This window comes from Drosophila guanche, unplaced genomic scaffold, assembly GCF_900245975.1.
Source record: "Drosophila guanche unplaced genomic scaffold, DGUA_6, whole genome shotgun sequence".
In the NCBI taxonomy this organism is placed as follows: Eukaryota; Metazoa; Arthropoda; class Insecta; order Diptera; family Drosophilidae; genus Drosophila; species Drosophila guanche.
This window is the reverse complement of record NW_022995745.1, coordinates 3,061,191-3,083,251: the sequence shown is the minus strand read 5'-3', so window position 1 is coordinate 3,083,251 and position 22,061 is coordinate 3,061,191. Positions and strand designations below refer to the sequence as shown.

General features: G+C 44.7%; 4 protein-coding genes across 7 annotated transcripts in view; 2 read left to right on the top strand and 2 right to left on the bottom strand.

Annotated features, from left to right (window-relative positions):
* The first annotated feature begins 157 nt into the window (after positions 1-157).
* LOC117581477 (serine-rich adhesin for platelets) overlaps positions 158-22,061 on the top strand; it is a 29,081-nt gene continuing 7,177 nt past the window's right edge. For 2 of the 4 annotated variants that reach the window (XM_034268716.1, XM_034268715.1), the window contains exons 1-2: positions 158-342; positions 10,896-11,041. Coding sequence is in view for 2 of the 4 variants with exons in the window: in XM_034268714.1 (XP_034124605.1) it covers positions 12,045-13,202 (1,158 nt within the window). In the remaining 2 variants the exon portion in view is untranslated. Of the gene's footprint in view, positions 343-10,895; positions 11,042-11,970; positions 13,203-22,061 lie in introns of those variants that run through there. The other 2 variants (XM_034268714.1, XM_034268713.1) reach the window with 2 other exon arrangements.
* Positions 14,122-22,061, top strand: part of LOC117581474 (maestro heat-like repeat-containing protein family member 1) — a 23,447-nt gene continuing 15,507 nt past the window's right edge. Inside the window, exon 1 of the mRNA XM_034268711.1 lies at positions 14,122-14,131. The gene's annotated coding sequence lies outside the window, so the exon portion shown is untranslated. The remainder of the gene's footprint in view (positions 14,132-22,061) is intronic.
* LOC117581479 overlaps positions 14,654-22,061 on the bottom strand; it is a 9,638-nt gene continuing 2,230 nt past the window's right edge. Inside the window, exons 2-3 of the mRNA XM_034268721.1 lie at positions 14,936-15,103; positions 14,654-14,883 (exon numbers count right to left, since the gene is read on the bottom strand). Coding sequence (XP_034124612.1) covers positions 14,716-14,883; positions 14,936-15,103 — 336 coding nt within the window. The 3' untranslated portion in view covers positions 14,654-14,715. The remainder of the gene's footprint in view (positions 14,884-14,935; positions 15,104-22,061) is intronic.
* On the bottom strand, positions 15,309-16,447 carry LOC117581482. Its single transcript, XM_034268725.1, has 2 exons — positions 15,591-16,447; positions 15,309-15,538 (listed from the first exon to the last, which is right to left on the bottom strand). Exons 1-2 carry the CDS (start codon positions 16,374-16,376, stop codon positions 15,371-15,373), a joined length of 954 nt encoding a protein of 317 aa, XP_034124616.1. The 5' UTR covers positions 16,377-16,447; the 3' UTR covers positions 15,309-15,370.

Genomic DNA, 22,061 nt, shown 5'->3' with positions numbered 1-22,061 from the left:
ACTAGCTTGTTAAATCTAATCAAATATCAAAGTTGAGAAATTCAACTTTCATCGGTATATTTGCGGTATATCTTTAAACTGCGACGATATATTTGGTATGTTTTTGAGTGTCAGGCGGATGTATTTGATCGAAAACGCAGCGGTCACACTGCACAGAACCGCCCGTTACGCCGTGAGTCAAGTCGCCTTAATACCGTTCGTGCCACAGCAAGGTGGCGCTGAGTGTTATTTTTTTTGCGTGTGTTTTTTGCGTGCTCTTGTGGTTTGATAGTGTCGCGCGCGTCTGGTGTGCAATATTGTTAAGACACGAACAGCCGAAATCAACTGCTGCTGAGCCACAAAGTGAGTTCCATTTCGAAAATGAATCGCATTTGAAAGTGATGTAACTTGTCCCCTGACATCCTTGGGCAACCGAAAATAAAAGGACCATGGGCCCGAGCTCTTAGCTGCTTGTGGTGGCGAGCGGGCCGGGTCGCCTTTTACCTAATTAACTCTGGCTGTAGGCGGTTTTGTTACTGTCTTGGTATCCAAGGGCTACAGGGATACAGATACACAAACACAAAAAAATACAGATTCAGCCAAGGGTGTGTTTTCCCTTGGTTCCGAGCGTGCGAGCGAGCTCGTGCGTGCCTGTGCGAGTGTTGGAACCTGTCGTCTCTGCCTGCTGCTAAAAATCAATAAAGCAAAAGTCAAACAACAACGCAGGAGAGGAATGGAAATGGAAATGGGATGTGGATGTGTGGGATGGGATGGGATGGGAATGTTGGCTGCTGCTGCTGCAGGTCCTTGCTCCAGGTGCTCCATAGAGAGGCTACTCGATACACCCCGCGCAGTGGCTGATTTCAGCTTTACAGCTGCTCGTTATAAACGACCGTTAAGCGGGATAGCAAACACTTGCACACACACAAACACACGGGCATGCACATGCATGGCAAAGGCAAAGCCAAAGCCACAGCCAAAGCGAGGCTTCTGCCAATTAGAAGCAAGGCAACCAGCCCAGCCCAGTCCAGCTCAGCCATTCAGCGTTTGTACATATGTATGTATCTCTCTGGGGTGCTAAATGATCGATTTGCTCTTGCCACTAAAAATGGAGCCTAAACTATGAATACCATGCCATGCCATAGCCAGACACATATGGAACAATCGCAATGAACAATCATAAGCGATTAAATTTTATCTACAGCTGGCAGGCAGTTTTCTTTACAGTTAGCTGCCTTTCTTAACTGGATTGCCAATTGCCTGGTTGCCTGTGTGGTGTGCCTGGGTGCCTCGTATATTAAATCATTTACACTTTGCCAACTTCCATGCACTGATTCTGATGCTTCCATGTATTGTTTATTGCACCCCCCTATCTCTCCCTCACTCACCCTCTTTGTCTGGAGTGGCTCTGACTAAGCAGCAGTAGTTGTCTTTTATCGGTCGTTATGGCTGTTGCTGTTACTATTATCTTATCGGTCGGGAAAAGTACTTGTGGACAGCGGTAGGACAACTCTTTCTCTCTCTCTCTCTCTCTCGATCTATTGATGATTTGTCGTGGGGGGAGGTCTCTGACTCACGGTCGGAGTATTAAATGAATTTCAAGTCCAAGTGCAGCCTCAATTGTCTGATTATCATTTTTGTTGCTGTTGCTGTTGCTCTGTATCTGTGTAGCTGAAATTGGAAATGCGAATGGAAATGAAAATGGACATGGGACATGGCAGGGCCAGCTGCTACCTGACGCACTTCCCCCCTGCCAGCCAACCAACACTTCATCTGTGTCTCTGTTCTATAGTCTTGGAAGTCGTTAAACCAGTTTATGACTGGACGAACGGGCATAGGGGCCACACGCCAAGTAGAATCAACAGAGAGACTCTGAATCAGCTGCTCAGCTCCTCCGCTCTGCTCTGCTCTGCTCCATAGGCCTCTGTGTCGGCTCTACTGCAGCTACTGTTGTTTCAGTTAAAGGTTTACCCTGTTAATGTACAGAATCGTAGATCGTGCTGGGTTGGTGGGTTGGTTTGTTGCATACAAAAGACCAAACATTCAGAATGGGGAATTAGGTTTGGGAAATAATTATGATTTGTATTAACTTTCATATTCATTAATTTATGGCCATGATCTATCACCAGAAATCTTTTAAGCAGAAACTTTAACAAATGTTATTTTCAATATATTTATTTATTGTATTATTATTTGCATATTTCTATTTTCTCCATCATTTAATCATTTAATTTATCTTTGGATTCAAATGATGGGCATCCTTCAGTCGCTTCATAAACTGTGCATAATCTGCGCTTATTTATTCTGTTATTGTTTCTGCTATTGTTAAAGTAATGTGGTGCAAAGACGGCGGAATGGAAGGTGTACAATGAATGCGTCTATGGCTCTGTGTCGTTTATTGGTGGAAGCGTGCCTGCCCGTGTGGCACGACGACTTCCTCATAATGTGCGCCTTTTCTGGCCAAAATCAGTTGTAGAAACCCATTAAAAAAATTCACAAAATTCAAGTAAGGAAAGAAAGAAAGAGAGAGGGAGAGAGAGAGAGAGAGCGAGAGAGAGAGAGAGCGAGAGCGAGAGATGGGAGAGAATCACAATGAAATCATCGCAGCTTTCTGCGGAACAGATGTGTCATACCACGCGGCAGCAGCGTCGCGACGTCTAATTCTAAGCCTCCAACAAATTGTTGTGTGTGAAACGAAACCAAAAAACAAAAAAATTTATTAAATTTAGGCCAATGTCAATGCCTGGCCAGAAAACAGACTATTAGGGGGTAGGAGTGGCTCGGCTCAGCACTTAAATATTTAAACAATACAAAAAACGCGTGCGAAGGGTGAATGATGAACGATGAACGATTGAACGATTGAACGTACAGCATCAATGGATCATTCACGGAGTCAAGTGGATTGATTGCCAGCGGCGAGGATGGAAGCTGCAGACTGAAGCCTCAAGAGTGGTTCCGTTTCACGTCCAAGGGAAGGGCAGGGCAGTGTTGGATGAAGGGGGGGGGGGGTATGCAGGTGGCACTCAACAGCTGTTGTGCCTGCGCCCCATCTACACATTTACAGTTGTTGACGGTGTTTGCATTTGCGTTTGCTTCCTTGTTTCATCTCTCGTTGTGGCTTTGAACTGACTATGAACTTGACTTTGAATATTTTTGTGGTACTTTTGAAGATCGTGTTCGATCGTGTCTGATCGAGCCGCTGTCGCCTTTTGACCTTCCACAGCAGCCTGCTGGTTGTTGATTGTTGATTGTGGATTGTGGATTGTGGATGGGCACCTCCTGGTAAGACCTTCCATGCATAATTCACCCGTTGACCCAAATGCAACTGCCACAAACACACACACAATGGAGATGCCACAAATATCGTACTTTGTGCTGCACAGCAAAAACAACTTAAAAATTCAACGAAAAATTTCAATGATTGCAAATGCAGAAACAACAATCAGCAACAACAAAAACAACAATACGATTAACATTAACAATAGTTTAGTTTATTGAACGCACAATGGGAATGTGTACATGGGTGATGGCGGTGGGGAAGGGGAGGGAGGGAGTATGCGAAAATTGTTTAACCAAATGAAATGCCTGCGAAATTGTGTCAGCCACAAAACACACAAAAGCCAGAAATTGAAAATTTATGAATCTCCCAAGCAATATTAACACCAAGAAAACAATGCCAAATGCTTGCTAGGGCATTGAGGGGGGGTGATAAACATAAACAGGAACAGAAAAGCGCTCGATCTGCAGTCTCTGGAGAACTGAAAAGTTGTATCCTTCGACATATTATCGAAGAAGAATGAGCAGTCAATCAACAATCGAAATTGAATGATATTTGTCTCTCTGATTTACACTTGCAGCAGACTGTAAAAAATATATCAAAAATTCTTGTACCTTGTAAAGGAATTTCAGCCTTGACCAAAAAGCATTCCAACTGTTTGAAATTGAATACTTTAATCACAGGCTGCTTCGTTTTAGAGCCATATTTCACTACTATGCAGTAGACAGATGTACCAGAGAGTATATATACATTCTAAAAAACACTAAAACACACATTCCAATAATTAAGTTAAAAACACAAATTAACAACAATTCAAGCACTTTTCTGTGTATTCTCTGAGACTCTCAAGGCAGCAGAATCAAGCATTTACGACTCGTAAAATGAGTCCGGAATTAGCGGAATCTCTTAAACCTTTTACTCACCTCTCGCCTTTCCCCTGTCCAGCGGAAAGACAATGTCACTGCCAGACAGTCGCGGGCTCTGATGATGATTCGATTGGATGCGTTTTCTTCTGGCCATGACAATGACAATGTCTGGGAAGGATGACTCGTCTTGCGTCGTCTGGTGAAAACAGATGCCAAAAACAAAAATATATTTACATTCTATGGACATATAATTATCATTATGGGAAAGAGGCGCCTTGGCTGTGGCCAGATGCCGCTACAACTGCCGTTTCAAGTTGCGGTTGCAGTTGCAGTTGCATTTTTTCCACTTAAACAATTTCCATTAACGTCAAGCTATTAAATTTTTGTTGGACGGTTTTCTTTGATTTTGGCTCTGTTTTGTGTGCCCTTTGTTGGATTGTGGATTTTGTGTTGGCACATCGGGAGGCACAATGGAGCATGTGGGGGGCAGACACTTGATGTCTTCACCTGGTGATGGGGGGAATCTGGCACTATTGTTATTGTTATTGATTGGATTGGTTATGCATAAATTACACGCTTTGTCACCTGCGTCTCGCAATGCCTCGATTTGGTGCCGAGGGGCATCCAGAGATTACCATCCATTACCAATTTACGGTAAGCCATTTATTTTTATTGTTATTTTTATACCCTGTACTCGAAGAGTAAATAGGGTATATTGTATTCGTGGAAAATAACGGTTGTATGTAACGCACAGAAGGAAACGTTTCCGACCCCATAAAGTATATATATTCTTGATTGTCCGTCCGTCCGTCTGTCCGTCTTGTTTGTCGGCTAGTTCTCAGAGACTATAAGAGCTAGAGCCACCAAATTTTGCATCCAGACTGCTGTATGCTCACACTGAAACCAGTGTTTTTCAAAAATTATCCTCGCCCCTTCCGCTCCCGCCAAAGGGCGAAAACCTCCCAAACCTATAGTTTTGAAGATAAAAGAAAACTAAAAACGCCATTCCGTAGGTAATGACCATATCAATCAGATCATCAAATTGGGATCCGATTGGATCATTATTATGGCCACAATGAAGAAAATAATTTGCAGTGGCTAAACCCACCCCGTCCCGCAGCTTATATTTGTTTTTTGCACATTCTCTCATTCACACTCTGCTTCGCGCAGACACGTCTCTGCCCTGACTCTGCAGTGTGTGGCTCTAGGGGAGGGTGGCGAGCTAAAGGAGCGTGTTGGCGTGAGTAGTGTTGCTGATGTAGATGACAGATAAAGAAAAAAAATGTAAAATTTGACAAATAACCGCTAAAGTACAGATGTAGTACTGAGTGCCGGGTATAAAAGTTGTGACGCATAAGAAGCGTCTCACACGTCCCTTCTCGTTTTTGTGCTTTAATTTAAAATTAAGTTCCCATCTATCGATGAAGTCTAAGCTGCTGTGGGTGTAGGCTGCATTTAGTATAGTTTTATTTTTATTTTTATTGTGTGCTGTCATGGCCCCCCCCATACCATCCCTTGATGGGGGGGGATTATACAACAGCTGGAGCTGCTATTCGCATGCAAAAATGCAACAATCATGGAAAAAATCCAGAGGGGAAATAATTAGCTTACATTTTCCACTCAGGCAGCATTTAATGAGGCCGCCCCTCTGGGCACTGGGCTCTGGATCTATGCTTTGTCTGCCCCCCGATGGCCTCTCCCTGCCTCTGCCTCTCTCACTTTTGCTCTATTGCGCTGTGTTGTGTAATTTGTTGTTAAACTGTCAATTGAATCGACGCTACTCATACGACCCGTTGTTCGAGCGGATGTTTAGCTCTGCGTGTGTCCCAGTCTACAGTAACTTCGCTACACAAGGAAACAATTTCAAACCTTTCCAATGCAAAAAAAAACAAAACAAAATGATACTCTTACCTTTCCATGATCTACATAACCAATTGATTAATTGCTTTTCCAGACTTTCAACTGATTTTGAAATTAAATTTTCGATTGAATTTCCATTTGTTATACAAAAATAAGTACATTAAAATTCAGAAAAATACAGAAGAATGTGTTGCAGTAAGAAATCATTTTGTGACTTATTAATTAATTTTTAAATCTCGGGAAATTGTTTAGCTTCAAATTCTAGTACTTTTTACTTTATATTTGAATAATCTAATGAGCAACTTCAAATGTTGAATAATGGAAAAATGCAACAGTTTGCCACAAATTGTGCGATGCAAATTGTACTTTCACTTTCAACATAATTTATACTTTTCTTTCCGATAAAGGATTACTTTTGTTTGTGAGTGGTGGCTGTAGTTGTGTTATCCAGAAACCAACTCAGCTGCCAAGATACATTCATTGGATATTTGTGTACAGTTTCTTTTAGTATTATTTTCGATGTGGGTTGATCTACCGCAGGAATATGTTACATATGTATGTACATACATATCTGTGCCCTCCATCGTTTGATCTTTATTTTGTGTTCGTTTTTGTCATACGAAATGCCCTGGAAGCATGCCAAAAGAAATGAAGAAAATAAAACTTTTTTGGAAAATGCTCACTGGCACACGCACACACCTAGGGCACGAGGGCAGGGGAGAGTGGAGAGGGGGCTCACATCATAATCAATCTGGAAATTATATAGACTCGTACTCGTATTTTGTGTAATGTTTTTTTTGTTGTGGTTTTTGTTGCTGTTTAAAGTAAATCGTGAGTCTTATGTAAAAGTGCGTTTCGTTATTTCGGAAAAGCGGAACGCGTGCAAAAAGTGTCGCTTGAGTGACTTTTCTTCTGTTTCCATATTTTCGCCAGCAGTCCGGTGTCCCTCCTCTATCCAGCACTCTGTCGCTTTTCTTTGGTTCTTTGTGGCTGGGGACCTTGAAATGAAACCATATCCTTGACTGGGTTATAAATAGCATGGACATGCCCCTCAAAGCACGAAAACTAAACGAAAGGCAAAAGAAATGCATCAACCAAAGAGCTGAAGACAGGGACAGGCGGGGAAAAAGCTTTTCTCATTTTTTCTAAGGAAATTGAAACCTAAGAAACTCTAGAAAAATCTCACATTGACACAAGATTTAGTATTCATTAAGTAATTATTCATGAAGAATAAGTGCATGTAAATACATATATTTGCAAGCCATAATATAGATACATAAATATATGTTTAAACTTTAAAGGAAGTGCAACGTTCCTTTGGTTGCATGCTTTTAACTTTTCCTGCATTCATTCCCCTCCCTGCCGCTTCATATCCGCATAGGAAATGCAAACAGGAACTGAGATACGATACGATACTCGTATTTATGTATCTTTCATCTAATGATCGGGTTGGGTTGCTGCTGCCTGCTGCTTGATGCTTCTTCGGTGTTTGGTCTTCCATTCCCCATCCACCCAATTATCCATGTTTATAATCATGTAACGCATTTTGATTCCCCGCCACATGAGATGGCAAATTGATTAATCACACAATTAATTGTACAATAATTAATTACAAGGAGCCACACAGCAGACAGACAGCCAGAGAGATAGAGAGAGGGAAGGCAAAGTCGAACCCAGTATGCACCCATTATGTCACCCCCCCACAGTGGCCAATCGAATTTCACTCACAAAAGGAGTGAATACACTCACGAGTGGTGTGCCCTCTGTGTGCGCCATTCAAAAGCGTAGTACGATTATTATATTGTTATTATTAGTTTTTAATTTTTTTTTTATTTCTTTTATTGTGTGTTTGGGAAAGTGACGCCGCCTGCTGGCTGCTGACTGCCGGCTGCCGACTGGCAGCTGCTGTCTAAGTAGTGCAATTAACCAAAAAACTCGAAAGTAAAAGTGTACCCCCTCCGTTGTTGTTGTGGGGGGATGCGGATACGTAGCCATTGTCTGGCCCAAAACTGTGGCAAATGGAAAGGGTTTTCCATAATCATTTGAATGTATCCACGGGCTGTATATTTTCCCATCAAAAATGCATCAATACCCAGACAACAATGGCACGTCCTGGGAATCTGCATTTTATTTGTATTTATTAGTTAAGATTTTACAAAAAGATTACAAATAAATGTACATACAGTTTATAGCTTTTTAAGTATCTTCTTAATCATTTTTGTTCCTCACAATGTTGACCCTTTACTCAAGTCTGCTGGATGACAATATTTGCTTTTATTATTATTTGTTTAATGACACAATTTTGTTTGTTTTTGTTTTGGAATTCATTTGTTTGCTTTTCTGGGTTCGACTTCCCCTCCCCTCTACTCAATTTGTCGAGCCATTTCCTTTCGATCAAAGCGGCAAATGAGAGCTTCAGATGCCTTTGAGATAACTAAAATCTGCTGACTCCGCTCTTCTGGCTGATTCACTGCAAAAAATGTCCCCTAAGTGAATGGACACATTTGTAAAGAAAACAAACATTTGAGTTCAATTCCGTGTGCAGGCATTGAATCTTTCTCATGATTGCCTCTCTGGGAAATGCTTCACTGAAAATCCAGCTGGCAGCTCTTTCGAATGGAATCAACAGAATGTACGGCTCAGCACTGTTTGGATTCTTCTCGTCTCTGACGTCAGTGTCTTTTGTTCTCCATGGCGAGACACCATTGCCATGCGAACGTGATATATTGTAGAACTCTTGACGGGGGAACTCTGTCGGGTACAAAAGTATTTATTTGCATAATGAGGAAGAGAGCTGGAATGGGTATGGGTGTAGGGTATGGGACAGACGGTGAGTAGGGGGAGGGGATGGCTAACAAATTATGCAATTTCCTGTCATGCTCCAAACACTTAATTATGGTTATTAAAAATTTACCAAATATTCGTAGTTGTTGTTTTTTCTTTGCCTTATTTCGTGTGATCATTTGCACATAGTTTAAGCTTAAGTCGCGGCTTAGCTTCAGCTTTAAGTTAACTTAACTGGCATCCCCCCAATGGCACCTTGCCAGCTGCCAATCCATCGGGGCATACATATTGGGCATATCATTATGGATGATGATGATTCGGATTTGGATGTGGCGTGCCAGACGCAAAGTATTTTGCAAATGCGCCAAACAAGTTGAATGAACGAAGTTGCAGCGATGGCTCTGGCTGGCGATCTCTCTCGCACTCTCTCTCTCTCTCTCTCTCTATCTCTCTTTCTGGTTGGGGGTTTTTTTGACCATGAGGTCGAAATAGATGACAAACCGAAACGCCATAGGAAATGGTCGAGTAAAATGTTGAGGAAGCTGAAGCTGTTGTGAAGCTCAGAAGGGGAGAGATCTGCTGCTGCCTAATGACTTCATTTGTCAGCTTAAAATTGATTTGGTAATCACTCAAGTGTCTGTTATGTTAGTGGCCAAATACAGTGCGTTTCAGCATTGTAAATCACAAGAATGTGCGTGGAAATGTGGAGCGGAATGAGGGTAAGAATTGATCAAAGGTTAGAATGGGTAATATTGCAATGGGTAAATAATTAAAAAAAAAAAAATTATTATAAATTTATTACAAGTCAATTCATTTCCATTCCACAAGAGATGACAGCGTAATATTTGATTAAAACACTAATTAATCTTGCGAGTAAATGAAAAAAAGTAAAAAGCTATTTTTAATGCGGCAAAATTGCATTGGCCAGTGGCGTGTTCTGGTCAGAATAATCAGAACGAGCCCCCAGCTCCTGCCAACCGATGACGTTCTGTTCGGGTGTGTGAGGAGGGGCGCTTATCAAACATCGCGGGGCATTCGAATTGGAAATGAAATTGGGGCCAGTGCTAATCGGCAGAGAGCTTCCACGGCTGACCTCAATAGGCCCAATGGGCCCGCCCACTCTGCCACGCGGGGCACGTACCATAGAAATGGAAAAAGAAGCAAAAAACAGAACAAGAAGCGCAGCGGTAAAAAAAAACACGCTAACAGAAATTTAAGTTTGTCACTTTCTTTGTCAGTGCGTATTGGGTTCGGCCTTCAATATTCTGTGATTTATATATAAGGAAAAAAATATACATATTGGGCTGGCTACAAAGAGAAGTTCTGTTGTTACACTCGAGCACGTTCTTATATCTTGTATGTCTCTCTCTGTCTCTCTGTGTTTCTCGGTGAACCAAATTACAATTAATTGCTGCCCCTCCAACTGATGAGGTTGCATAAGAAACCCAACCCAACCCAACCCAACCCAGAGTGATCACAGACAGATCCGAGATCAAACTCCATGCCAGAGTGCGAGCGTAATCGTCGCTCGACTCAGCTCAGTGAATTATAATCATAATAATTTTATAATTAACCAAAAGGCCCTAGCCCGAACTTGATTAAACCAAAAAACCATAGCAGCAGCTACATCGTTTCCCCTCAAATGCTGTAACCGAAGCCTTTTTCGGTGTCGGTTTGTCGGGGGGGAATCTGAATCTGAATCTGAATCTTTGAAGCGGCCTGAAGACAGGTTCAGCCAGCCGCAGCCACAGCCGCAGTGGAGCGCAGCAGCGTCCAAGACCAAGCAGCGTGCCATGTCCCATCAAAATAAAACAGTTTTTTGGTTTCAAGTTCTAAAGATCCAAGGGAAAGAAGCAGTAAGAAACTTCCCCAGTTGGCAACGTTTTACAATCGAGAGAAAAGCCTCTGTCTGTCCTTTTTTGTTTGTAAACCATTAAACGTAAAGCAAATGATGTATTTTAATTAATCTATAAATAAATATTGGGTCAAATTAAAGCAAACCGTTTTACTATAAATCATTGCACAACATTCCATAATTATATATTATTATAATTATTATATTATATTGAAATATTGCCTCAGTTATTGTTTATTTCCACATTAATATCTTCAATTATTTTATCTTTCAGCTAAAACATTGAACCCAACCAGCAACCATCAGCCACTTCCATTGAGTGGTAAAGAAAAGGGGGAAACCCCCGAGAGAGAGAGAGAGAGAGAGAGCATAAAGTGTGGAAAGGAGAAAAAGTAGGAAGAACACCGCAACTTAAAAACTGTAAGTACCACATCCACAGGGTTAAGGGAAAAGCGAAAAATATATACATGGAAATCATAGTTTTGGCCTTTGGGATGGGAATGGTATTTCGGAATTTGTGCGGCCATATCCGGTTGCAATTTTAAACTGCGAATTGCAGCTTCCATCCACATGCCACATACACACACACCGAACAATGCAACAGCAACAGCCACTAACAATAGGAAAAACAGAAGAAGAAAAAAAAACACACACAAAAGTACAAATATGAAAAGAGACCCCAAAAGATGTATACATAAATGTATGTACAAATGTATGTATGTATGTATGTATGATAAATGTACGTACATACATCTGCCATGAGGGGTCTTATGGCATATGGAAATCTGCGGATTTTCTGCGGCATTCATCATTGTTGGGGGAGTTGTGGGGGTCGTGTCTGGTTCGGAAATATTGCGTAAATGTATGATATATGCGAAAATGATTTTTTTGGGCTAAGATCGGATCAGTTGAAACGATGAAGGAACGTTGATCAACGGTCGCACCTTGGGGAGGAGTCCGAGAATTTTTCCCTACAGCATGGTAAATGTTAATTGTTTGGCAAAAGATTTCACAGCAGGGTTTATGCTAGTAATTTCGTTTTGGTGTTAGGCATTTAAGCTGCAAAAGGCCAGTAAACGTTGAAGTTGAATTTGAATTTCAAACAAAAGCAAAAAATCTAACTGGAATACAAGGATGGGACACGATTCGATACGCTCCGCAAGGTGTGCAACTATCGTTCATAAATATCGGTATTCTGCGGTAAAACTATTCCTATCGCTTCGATACTATATCGTGATGAAACACGCGTCATTCGCGTGTCAAAGTTTTCATTTCAATAAGTAGACTTAATTCAAAAAAGAAACATTTAAGCACAAAACAGAGAAGAAACATTTGAGCAAACAAATAGAGAAGAAACACAGCACCAAAAGTGGTTACTCCTGGCGCCTACTTCTGTACCAGTACTGTGTAAGTCGGAAGCAAAATGAACAGAGACAAACGTGCCTCGCAGCCGACCACGCGCCACCAAGGCGATAGGCGCTGCATGGGCGATCCTGTGCGCCAGGATGATGTTTGGCGTAACTATTCTGGAAAAGACAGCAACAACAGCAACGAAAACATGGACTGCAGCAAGTACAACAACAAGAAAAGCTACAACAACAACAGCTACAGCAGCAAGCCCTACCGTGGCTCAAATAGAGCTTTGAGCGACCAACGCTATGGCAATCGCCATCTCCTTCCACCCAGGGAGCCACGCCACTCATCGCGACAGCTTCAAGAGCAGCAGCCACAGCCCATATCCAGGCGTAGCAATATTTGGCGCCAAAAAACCGACGATGGACGAAACTACGACAACAACAACTACAGCAAGCCCTACCGTGGCTCAAATGGATGTGTGGGCGACCATTGCTACGACAATCGCCATCTCTTTCCACCCAGGGAGCCACGCCACGCATCGCGGCAGCTCCAAGAGCTGCAGCAGCAGCAGCAGCCCATATCCAAGCGCAGCGATATTTGGCGCCCAGAGTCAGCAGATGTACGTCAAGGTCTGAGACAGGAACAGGCACTGAAACAAGAGCAAAATCTAGGACCGGGAAAGAAAGAGGGAGTGCAACAGGGACAGCGGCAGGCTCATTCGTTGGAGATGCTGCAGCAACAGTCGGCCATGGCACAGTCACTGCTGCCACATTGGGTGCGCATGAAGGACTTGATGTGGATGAGTGCCCTCCGCAAGAACGACACAAAGGAGGCCAGCACCACAACTGAAAAAGGAATGGCCGCAAATAAGCACGAGAAGCCTTCTGGTCCGCAACCAAAGCCCCTGACAACGCTGGCGGCTCGTGTGATCTCCAGGGATGGACCCTTTGGTCCAACGTGCAAAGCCTACGACATTAAGCGAGCAGAAAATTATCCGCTGACAGCAGAGCAGAAGCAGCGGCTGCGCAATGCCATTGAACGGTCGGAGGATGGGCAGGTGCTGGCTGCCCTCGATTTGGCTATCCAGGAGATACGCACAGAGATCGACCAGAACTCACCGTTGAGGTTGGAGATGTCGCCAGACAGCATTCCAAGGCATTCTCCATGTCGCCAAGAGGTCAAGCAGCAGCAGCAGCTTCAGCAGCAGAAACAAAAGGAGGCGGCTGTCATTGATTCTGATGTGTGGACATGGCGCACACCGACACCACCTTCACCCGTTTCCGAGGGCAACGATTCGGACCTCGATTCGTGTGACAAGACACGCACCTTTGCCTCTAAGTCTAACAGCACTTCGAATGCCGAAGGTGGCCTCGATTTGGCTATCCAGGAGACACGCACAGAGATCGTGCAGAAGCAACCGTTGATGTTGGAGATGTCGCCAGACAGCAGTCCAAAGCATTCTCCAGGTCGCCAAGAGGTCAAGCAGCAGCAGCAGCAGCAGGAACAAAAGGAGGCGGCTGTCTTTGATCCTGCTGTGTGGACACCACCTTCACCCGTTTCCGAGGATAGCAAGTCAGGGAAATCGTCGAGCAATGCAGCCGATCGCTCCGAGTCTGACTTTCCGGGCACTAGGAGCTCCACAACCGACTTTAGTCAGCCGCCATTTCGCCCCAAAAAAACGTAAAAAACTTCACAGATTCCCTCCCCAAGGGGCCTTCCCTGGGAATATCAGCATCAAAATTTCCAGACCTTTTGTTCAGCAAAACTCAACAAAAATTTTAAGTGTTGCCCCCAAAGGATGCCGTTTCCTTGCCTGCTTTCGGGCAAGCAATTGCATTTCTTATGCGAATTTAATTTCACTTTTTCATCCGCAGAAAAAAGTGAAATGTGCGAAAAGGGCCAGACACAGACACACACTGAAAAAATAAGCTTACAACCCAAAAAAAAAGTCTTGTCAGCGCTCGCCAATTGTTTGGCAGCAGCTAAAAACGTTTTCGTTTTCGTTTTCTAATATTACCGAACAAAAACTAAGCTACGAATAAAAGAAACGGCAGACGCTCCACTCCATGCCACGCCACTCCGCTGAAGGGAGTGCGTGAGTGGTGTGGAAATTGTGGGAATTCCCAGTGCATATAAATTATTAAAAACAACTAATTAAATGTCTGATAAAGCACATGCTAATTATTATTACAAGAATGTATTGCACTTATTGTTTCTTTTCAAAGAACCTGCAGCAGTCTTTTGCCAACAGTTTTAAATTTACTGACGCGATTACTGGGGTGACCGTAAGATGTCCGTAAGATAGCAAAAACTAGAACAGCTCGTGACTCTGCCAAAGAATAAAATGTTAACAAGAACTAAAAGACGGTATCAGTATCATAATTATAAATAGATAATCCTTGCTTCACTTGGAAAAGCTACGAAATAGCTTCAGATACTGAAGAATTGATCCACTTTTGAGTGGAGGCCTCTTGGCATGTTGCAAATGAAATTTCACTGATGTGAGCAGGGCAGGAAAGGGCACACACTCTGTCCTACCACCTGGCATTACTTTCAATTTGCATTTGCACAAAATGAAGTGATTTGTTGGGATAAAAAGTGAATAGAAAACAAAGAAAAGTCTCTGTCCAAATAGAAATCATGGAAAACAGAAAAAAGAAAGACAGTCGCCTGCCATTGTCTGTATTATTTAGGCATTTCGTTTACTTAAACTCGAAATTCGCTGTGTAAACTCTGGATCAGGCATCGCTTGTATCATATTGCGACATCTCCATGTTCTCCTCCAAGGAAGTGACGACCTGAACGTAGCCATGAAAGAATAATTGAACATCGGCAATGGGCTTGATATCGTCCTCAGCATGCTTAACACGGACAATGTCTTGCTTTCCGGCCCAATACTCCGAGAACTGCAAGAAGAATCTGTAAAAGTGCTCCATGGACTCTTTGCGGCACACTCACCATTGTGTTGTAACTCTCAACGAGTTTCGTGCAGTGTCTCAGTATGAAGGTCAATGGGTAGCCCGGATCATTTTCGATCCGCATGCGATAGATGCCATGCAGCAGTTCACCTGTCAGCAGGGCACCCTGAACCACATAGAACTCTCGCAGCTGCGGACATTGACGAACCATATNTGTTGCAAATGAAATTTCACTGATGTGAGCAGGGCAGGAAAGGGCACACACTCTGTCCTACCACCTGGCATTACTTTCAATTTGCATTTGCACAAAATGAAGTGATTTGTTGGGATAAAAAGTGAATAGAAAACAAAGAAAAGTCTCTGTCCAAATAGAAATCATGGAAAACAGAAAAAAGAAAGACAGTCGCCTGCCATTGTCTGTATTATTTAGGCATTTCGTTTACTTAAACTCGAAATTCGCTGTGTAAACTCTGGATCAGGCATCGCTTGTATCATATTGCGACATCTCCATGTTCTCCTCCAAGGAAGTGACGACCTGAACGTAGCCATGAAAGAATAATTGAACATCGGCAATGGGCTTGATATCGTCCTCAGCATGCTTAACACGGACAATGTCTTGCTTTCCGGCCCAATACTCCGAGAACTGCAAGAAGAATCTGTAAAAGTGCTCCATGGACTCTTTGCGGCACACTCACCATTGTGTTGTAACTCTCAACGAGTTTCGTGCAGTGTCTCAGTATGAAGGTCAATGGGTAGCCCGGATCATTTTCGATCCGCATGCGATAGATGCCATGCAGCAGTTCACCTGTCAGCAGGGCACCCTGAACCACATAGAACTCTCGCAGCTGCGGACATTGACGAACCATATCGAGCACCTGTTCGTTGGTCAAATTGTGGCAACGGTCCAGGCCAATGTAACGCTGCACCTGCGGCAAGTCGAGGCCTTCAATGGCAACGTCCCAAAAGTCGCAATTGCCCAGAACGAGACTGCGAACGTGGGTGCAACGGCCCATGGCCATGGCCGCGAGGCTTTGTGCACCCGATTCCAGCCAGGAGCAGTCCATTTGAATGGCCTCAATGGCCTCGGACTTCAGTCCGAAGATTGTGTTCAGACAATCGACAGTCAGGCCGCTCTTCCGGCCGCAATGGGACAACTCGATCAGATGTTGATGGGGGCAGCCGACGAGGAGTTCGCGTTGAATGGCAAACATGCTGACGGGCACCGAGATGCCTTCAATGATGGGACACTTGACCACGCCGCTCAGATCGAGTGGCGTATCGGAATCGGCCTTGATGTACAAATGCTTCAGAAGCCGGCAGCGCTGGAAAACGTCCGTCATGGCGCTCTGCGAGATGTTGCCATAGAGGGCCAGCAGCTCCAGATGCTTGAAGCGTTCGATAAAGTGCACCTGAAGGCTGCAGAGTATTTGCGAAGACGCCGCAGATTCTCCATTAGCTTGGGCAGCGAGTGCAAGGGCCATTCGTCGTAGACAGCGCAGACGCAGTTATGCGGAAATTCCCCCTCGTCGCCTGTGCCCAAGTCCTTGGGCTGCAAAATCAGGTAGCACTCCTCCACAGAGTCCAGAGTGGCAATGCCGACACGCTCCAGGGCCTGCAGACTATGCTGCAGAAATTCCACATCAAAGTACAGAGTCTTCAACTCCTTCTTCATGGCATTCAGAGACACCAACTGCTCCTTGGCGCGGCGCATGTCCAGCTTGAGGCAGCGAAGATCCACGAGCTTGGCATCCGCATGCCACAGCTGGGAGCAGACGGAGGGCAGCTGCTCGTGGTTCTGCGAGACCATCTTCTGATCCCCATTGTCCAGCTCGTTGGTGATCACCAGAGACTCAAAGTCCTGCTGCCACACACAGAGCGATGGGGAACGTCTGTTTGCACGTCCCCTAGCCTGACCACGAGAGCTCCTGCCAGAGTCCGACGGAGTCTCATCCTCATCAGGGCCCAGTTTGGTGTCGGGACTGAATTGCACGCGTCGCACTGGCGTCGAGGCGGAATCTGAGGAGGCTTCCACAGGACCAGACTCCTGTCCATCAGCCATGTCAAAGGAAAAAAAAGAGTTTAAACCAGAAATTGAAACGTAATTTAGAAATTAAAATTATTTTGTGTGTCGTGAGTTTAGTTTTGCTTTTGGTTTTATTTTCAGGCTAATATTGGGGAATTTTTTTTGTCTGAAGTTCCGATCAGTTGAATTTTGGAAGCAATACTGAGACTAAGAATATCTCTGGGCGTATCTACGAATATCTGGGAATATCTATGGCTCCTATGTTGTTATGTTGCCTGTGCTTAGATGCCAGTTGCCAGTGATCGAAAAGGGCTAGTAGAAAGTGAGCGTGAACTTTCCCATCCATGCATGTTGCATGGTGGCAAGCTTGCATCTAATTATTGCACCTCTTGCTCAGAGCGCTGGGTCGCTATGCGGCGACGCCTTTTCAATTTTGCTTTTGTCGCTTGCACTTGAAGGTTGCCGCTGCCTCTTCCTCAGCCGCTGCACGTGCCCCTGCTGCCACTCGTTACCGTTTCACTCTCTCCGCACTGGGATTATTATGCTACGGCGGCGGGGTATGCCACATTTTGAGAGACTTTCTAAGAAAGAAGAGAAATAATAACATATTAAATATTTATGTACCAAAACATCGTTGCACCAGGCAAACGTTTACCAACACTAATTTACAGTATTTGAAAACGTTATCGCTTGTCTTTCCTAACCGTTGGATATTTGAAATTAAATATTTCTTTGCCATCCCTTAAGCTAGTTAGACGCGAAAGTGTATAACCTCAGGCTGTGTGCTCCAAGATCTTACATCGTACCTTCTTTAGCTTTTCATGTATCTGTGTGTGTTTTTATCCCCGGTACTCGAAGAGTAAATAGAGTATATTGTATTTGTGGGGAATAACGGTTGTATGTAACGCACAGAAGGTATATATATATTCTTGATCAGCATCAATAGCCGAGTCGATAGAGCCATGTCTGTCTGTCCGTCTGTCCGTCCGTCCGTCTGTCTTGTTTGTCGGCTAGTTCTCAGAGACTATAAGAGCTAGAGCCACCAAATTTTGCATCCAGACTCCATGCTCCATGCTCACACTGAAACCAGTGTATTTAAAAAATGAGCCCCGCCCCCTTCCGCCCCCGCAAAAGGGCGAAAACCTCCCAAATCTACAATTTGAATTTGAAGATAAAAGAAAAATAAAAACGCCATTCCTTAGGGAATGGCCATATCTATCAGATCACCAAATTGGGTGTGGCTAAACCCACCCTGTCCCGCAGCTTTTGTTGTTATTTTTACATTCTCTCATTCACACTCTGCTTCTGCTTCACTCGGCCCCTGCCTCTGCCCTCCTCCTGCCGATGCCTCTTCCGACTTTTAACCCACCCCGTCCCGAATTATATATTTGTTTTTGTATGCGGACGGTGCCTCTGCCTCTGCCGCGAGTCTGTAGTGTGTGGGTCTAGGGAAGGGCGGCGAGCTAACTGAGCGTGTTGGCGTGAGAAGTGTTGTAGATGTAGATGAAAGATAAAGAAAAGATTTAAAATTTGACAAAACACCGCTAAGGTGCAGATGTTGTACTGAGTGCCGGGTATAAAAGTTGTGACGCGTAAAAAGCGGCTAACACGTCCCTTCTCGTTTTTTTTGTATTTTTGTATTCATTCGTTTATTCCTTCTATTCTATTTTCTTGCTATGTCCAGCGCCCCTTAGTTGAACCGTCCCACTGGGTCTGTCATCTACTGATGCTGTTCCTCCTTTCTGTAGCCTTCAGCTCGGCTCTTGTCGCCTCGCTTCCGCCCTGCGCGGTGGTATGAATCTCTTTTCTCTCCCTTATCAGCTCCCTGAGTGGAACTTGCCCGGCTATGACCAGCGACACACACTTCTTCCGACACAATCCGGAACGAGCACGCGATCCGTAGGGCACACAGCATGTACGTCGCCTCCACGCCTCGCAGGTAGGTCTTCACCTGAGCGGCTTTCGCCCACGGCGTACAGGATCTGCGACGTCACAACACTCGTCAGGAGCTTCCGCGTTGCCTGCTTCGGGCCTCTGGCTCGCATTCGCGAGAGCGCTCCTGCGGTTCCGCTGGCCTTCCTCTGCACGTACTCCAAGTGCTCCTTGAAGGAGAGGCGAGTGTCGATGAGCACCCCGAGGTACTTGATTGCCCTCTGCGAGCGTATCGTGGTGCCAACGACCTGCACACTTGCTGTTTCTACAGCTTTCCGGCTCGATGTGAGCACCGCCTCAGTCTTCTGCGCTGCCAGGTCCAATCCGGCGACCGTAAGCCACGGCTCGGACGGCCGCGTTGGCGAGCTCCTCCACTGCGGCGAGGTACTTGGCCACCAGCACTATGGCGACGTTACCCGCAAACCCCACCATGCTGGTGTTGGCTGTAATCGGTAGTCTCAGGACATGGCGTCGTACATGGCGTTCCAGAGCAGGGGTCCCAAAACGGAGCCCTGAGGGACTCCGGCTGAGACTTTGTATGCCCTGGAACCCATACTGGTCTCGTACGACAGCACCCTGTCGCTGAAGTAGCTACGTGCTATCCTCTGCAGGTATCCAGGGATGTTGAAACGCTGTAGGGCCTCTAGCGTGCGGCTCCGTTCAGCAGGGGAGGCAGTGGGTCAGTCATTGACTTCACATACGCCAGAAGAGCGTTGGGCAGAAACTCCAGTTGGAGAATCAGCGACGCCTACACCGCTAGCGACCACGAGGCCATCGAGTGCGTGTTTGGAGGACCGGATCGGGGAAGAGCAGCCCCTACGCAGCAAAGGCAGGCGTATCGGCAGGTCACGCTGAGGACACAGACCTTTGCAAGCGCCCTCCGGACCCACACGGCATCAGAGTCTGACGAAGCCAACGAGTGGACGACCCAGCTGGGCGAGGTAGTGGAAGCGGTCTGCGACCTGAGCATGCTCCAGCGAAGCGCGTTTGGGAAGCACCATGCCCCAGTCTTCTTGTGGAACGAGGACATCGCCGAGCTCCTAAAAACCTGCCACAGCGCGAGAAGACAGCTCCAACGAGCCAGGGGAACTCCGCGTCTAGTAACCTGCTGCGAGGCATACAAAGTCGCGCGGAAGGAGTTGAAGACCGCCAACACGAATCGCCGGACGCGATTCTTAACCGAGCGACGAAGCTGGCACTAGCGCTGATCCCAAGCGAGGTCACGGGTCTGTTAACAGAGGCCTCCACGAGGGTACGTTCCCATCGAGGTGGAAGAGGCTGAGTGCAGCCATCGAAGCAGCAGGCGGCCTCTCCCCAGAGCAATACGGAGGAGGGTCCAAATCCTACTGTCTCGTGGTGACACTCAACATAAGGAACGCCTTCAACTCGGCCTCGGACGAACCCATCGCCCGACTTGATGTCGCAGATCTGGGGCATCTCCACTCCGCATGTCCAAAACGCAGCTCTGCCCGAGCGATCTGTAGCCCAGTTGCTACAGCTGGGAACCCTATAGGGCTGAGGATTGCCACCTCCGATCCCCGTCTGTTGCAGGAGGTCCTGCGCGGCCCTGCAGTGGTTTAGGTGTTTAGGTGTGTGTCCAGCCAGGCAAGCGGCCAAATTATTGCCACTGTGTGTTTGACCTTTAACGCCTCATGCTACCCATACGATTATGTGTGTGTGTGCCCTCCCCCTAAAGCTCTGTCTGTCTGACAAGTACTCAAAGGCGTATACGTAATATTTAGCAGGGCTTAGCGGGGCACCTGCTCTGGGATCTGAGCTCTGGTGCCCTGCCTTACCATCTTATCAGCTGTTGTAATCGAACAAGACTCCACTCCACCCCGCCATTAACCCAAATAAATGGGAAAAAAATGAGATAAAACGTTTAACCGAAAATTCTCATTATCTTTTTGGTTTTTTTTTTTAGCGTTGTTGTTTTTGTTTTTAGCACAAACAAATTAGGACGGGCTTGGAAGCTCTTTGTCTGTTTGTTGTTTTGCAGTTAATTATACAAATACTGAATCGTTTATTGAGCTTTAGTTTCAATAAATGATTTCAATGAACAACAATAGTTATGGTAAATATTCCGCTAACTAAAATACCCTCAAGCTACAAACGATTTTTCTTCTATTTTTATAAGTGTTTAAAAATGATTATTATCAACTAATAAAATATCTGATAAAGAACGAGCTAATTTTTGCAGTTAATTATACAAATAATGAATCATTTATTGAGCTTTAGTTTCAATAAATACTTTCAATGAACAACAATAGTTATGTTAAATACTCAGTCAAAAAACATAACTAAAATACCCTCTAGGGGACTTACACGCGTGCAGAATGTATTTAATAACTACAAAAATGTTTGGCAGGAATATATTATAGCTAACTGTTATTACAAGAATCTATTGCACTTAGAATTTAAATTAATTCTGCACATAAAAATAAGAAAACTATAGACAGTGGTGCTGGGCATTCCATTGGCATTTTTGTTTCTTTTCAAAGAACCTGCAGCAGTATTTTGCCAACAGTTTTAAATTTACTGACGCGATAACCGTAAGATGTCCGTAAGATAGCAAAAACTTGAACAGCTCGTGACTCTGCCAAAGAATAAAATGTTAACAAGAACTAAAAGCCGGTATCAGTATCTTAATTATAAATAGATAATCCTTGCTTCACTTGGAAAAGCCACGAAATAGCTTCAGATACTGAAGAATTGATCCACTTTTGAATGGAGGCCTCTTGGCATGTTGCAAATGAAATTTCACTGATGTGAGCAGGGCAGGAAAGGGCACACACTCTGTCCTACCACCTGGCATTACTTTCAATTTGCATTTGCACAAAATGAAGTGATTTGTTGGGATAAAAAGTGAATAGAAAACAAAGAAAAGTCTCTGTCCAAATAGAAATCATGGAAAACAGAAAAAAGAAAGACAGTCGCCTGCCATTGTCTGTATTATTTAGGCATTTCGTTTACTTAAACTCGAAATTCGCTGTGTAAACTCTGGATCAGGCATCGCTTGTATCATATTGCGACATCTCCATGTTCTCCTCCAAGGAAGTGACGACCTGAACGTAGCCATGAAAGAATAATTGAACATCGGCAATGGGCTTGATATCGTCCTCAGCATGCTTAACACGGACAATGTCTTGATTTACGGCCCAATACTCCCATAACTTCAAGAATAATCTGTAAAAATGTTCCATTAACTCTT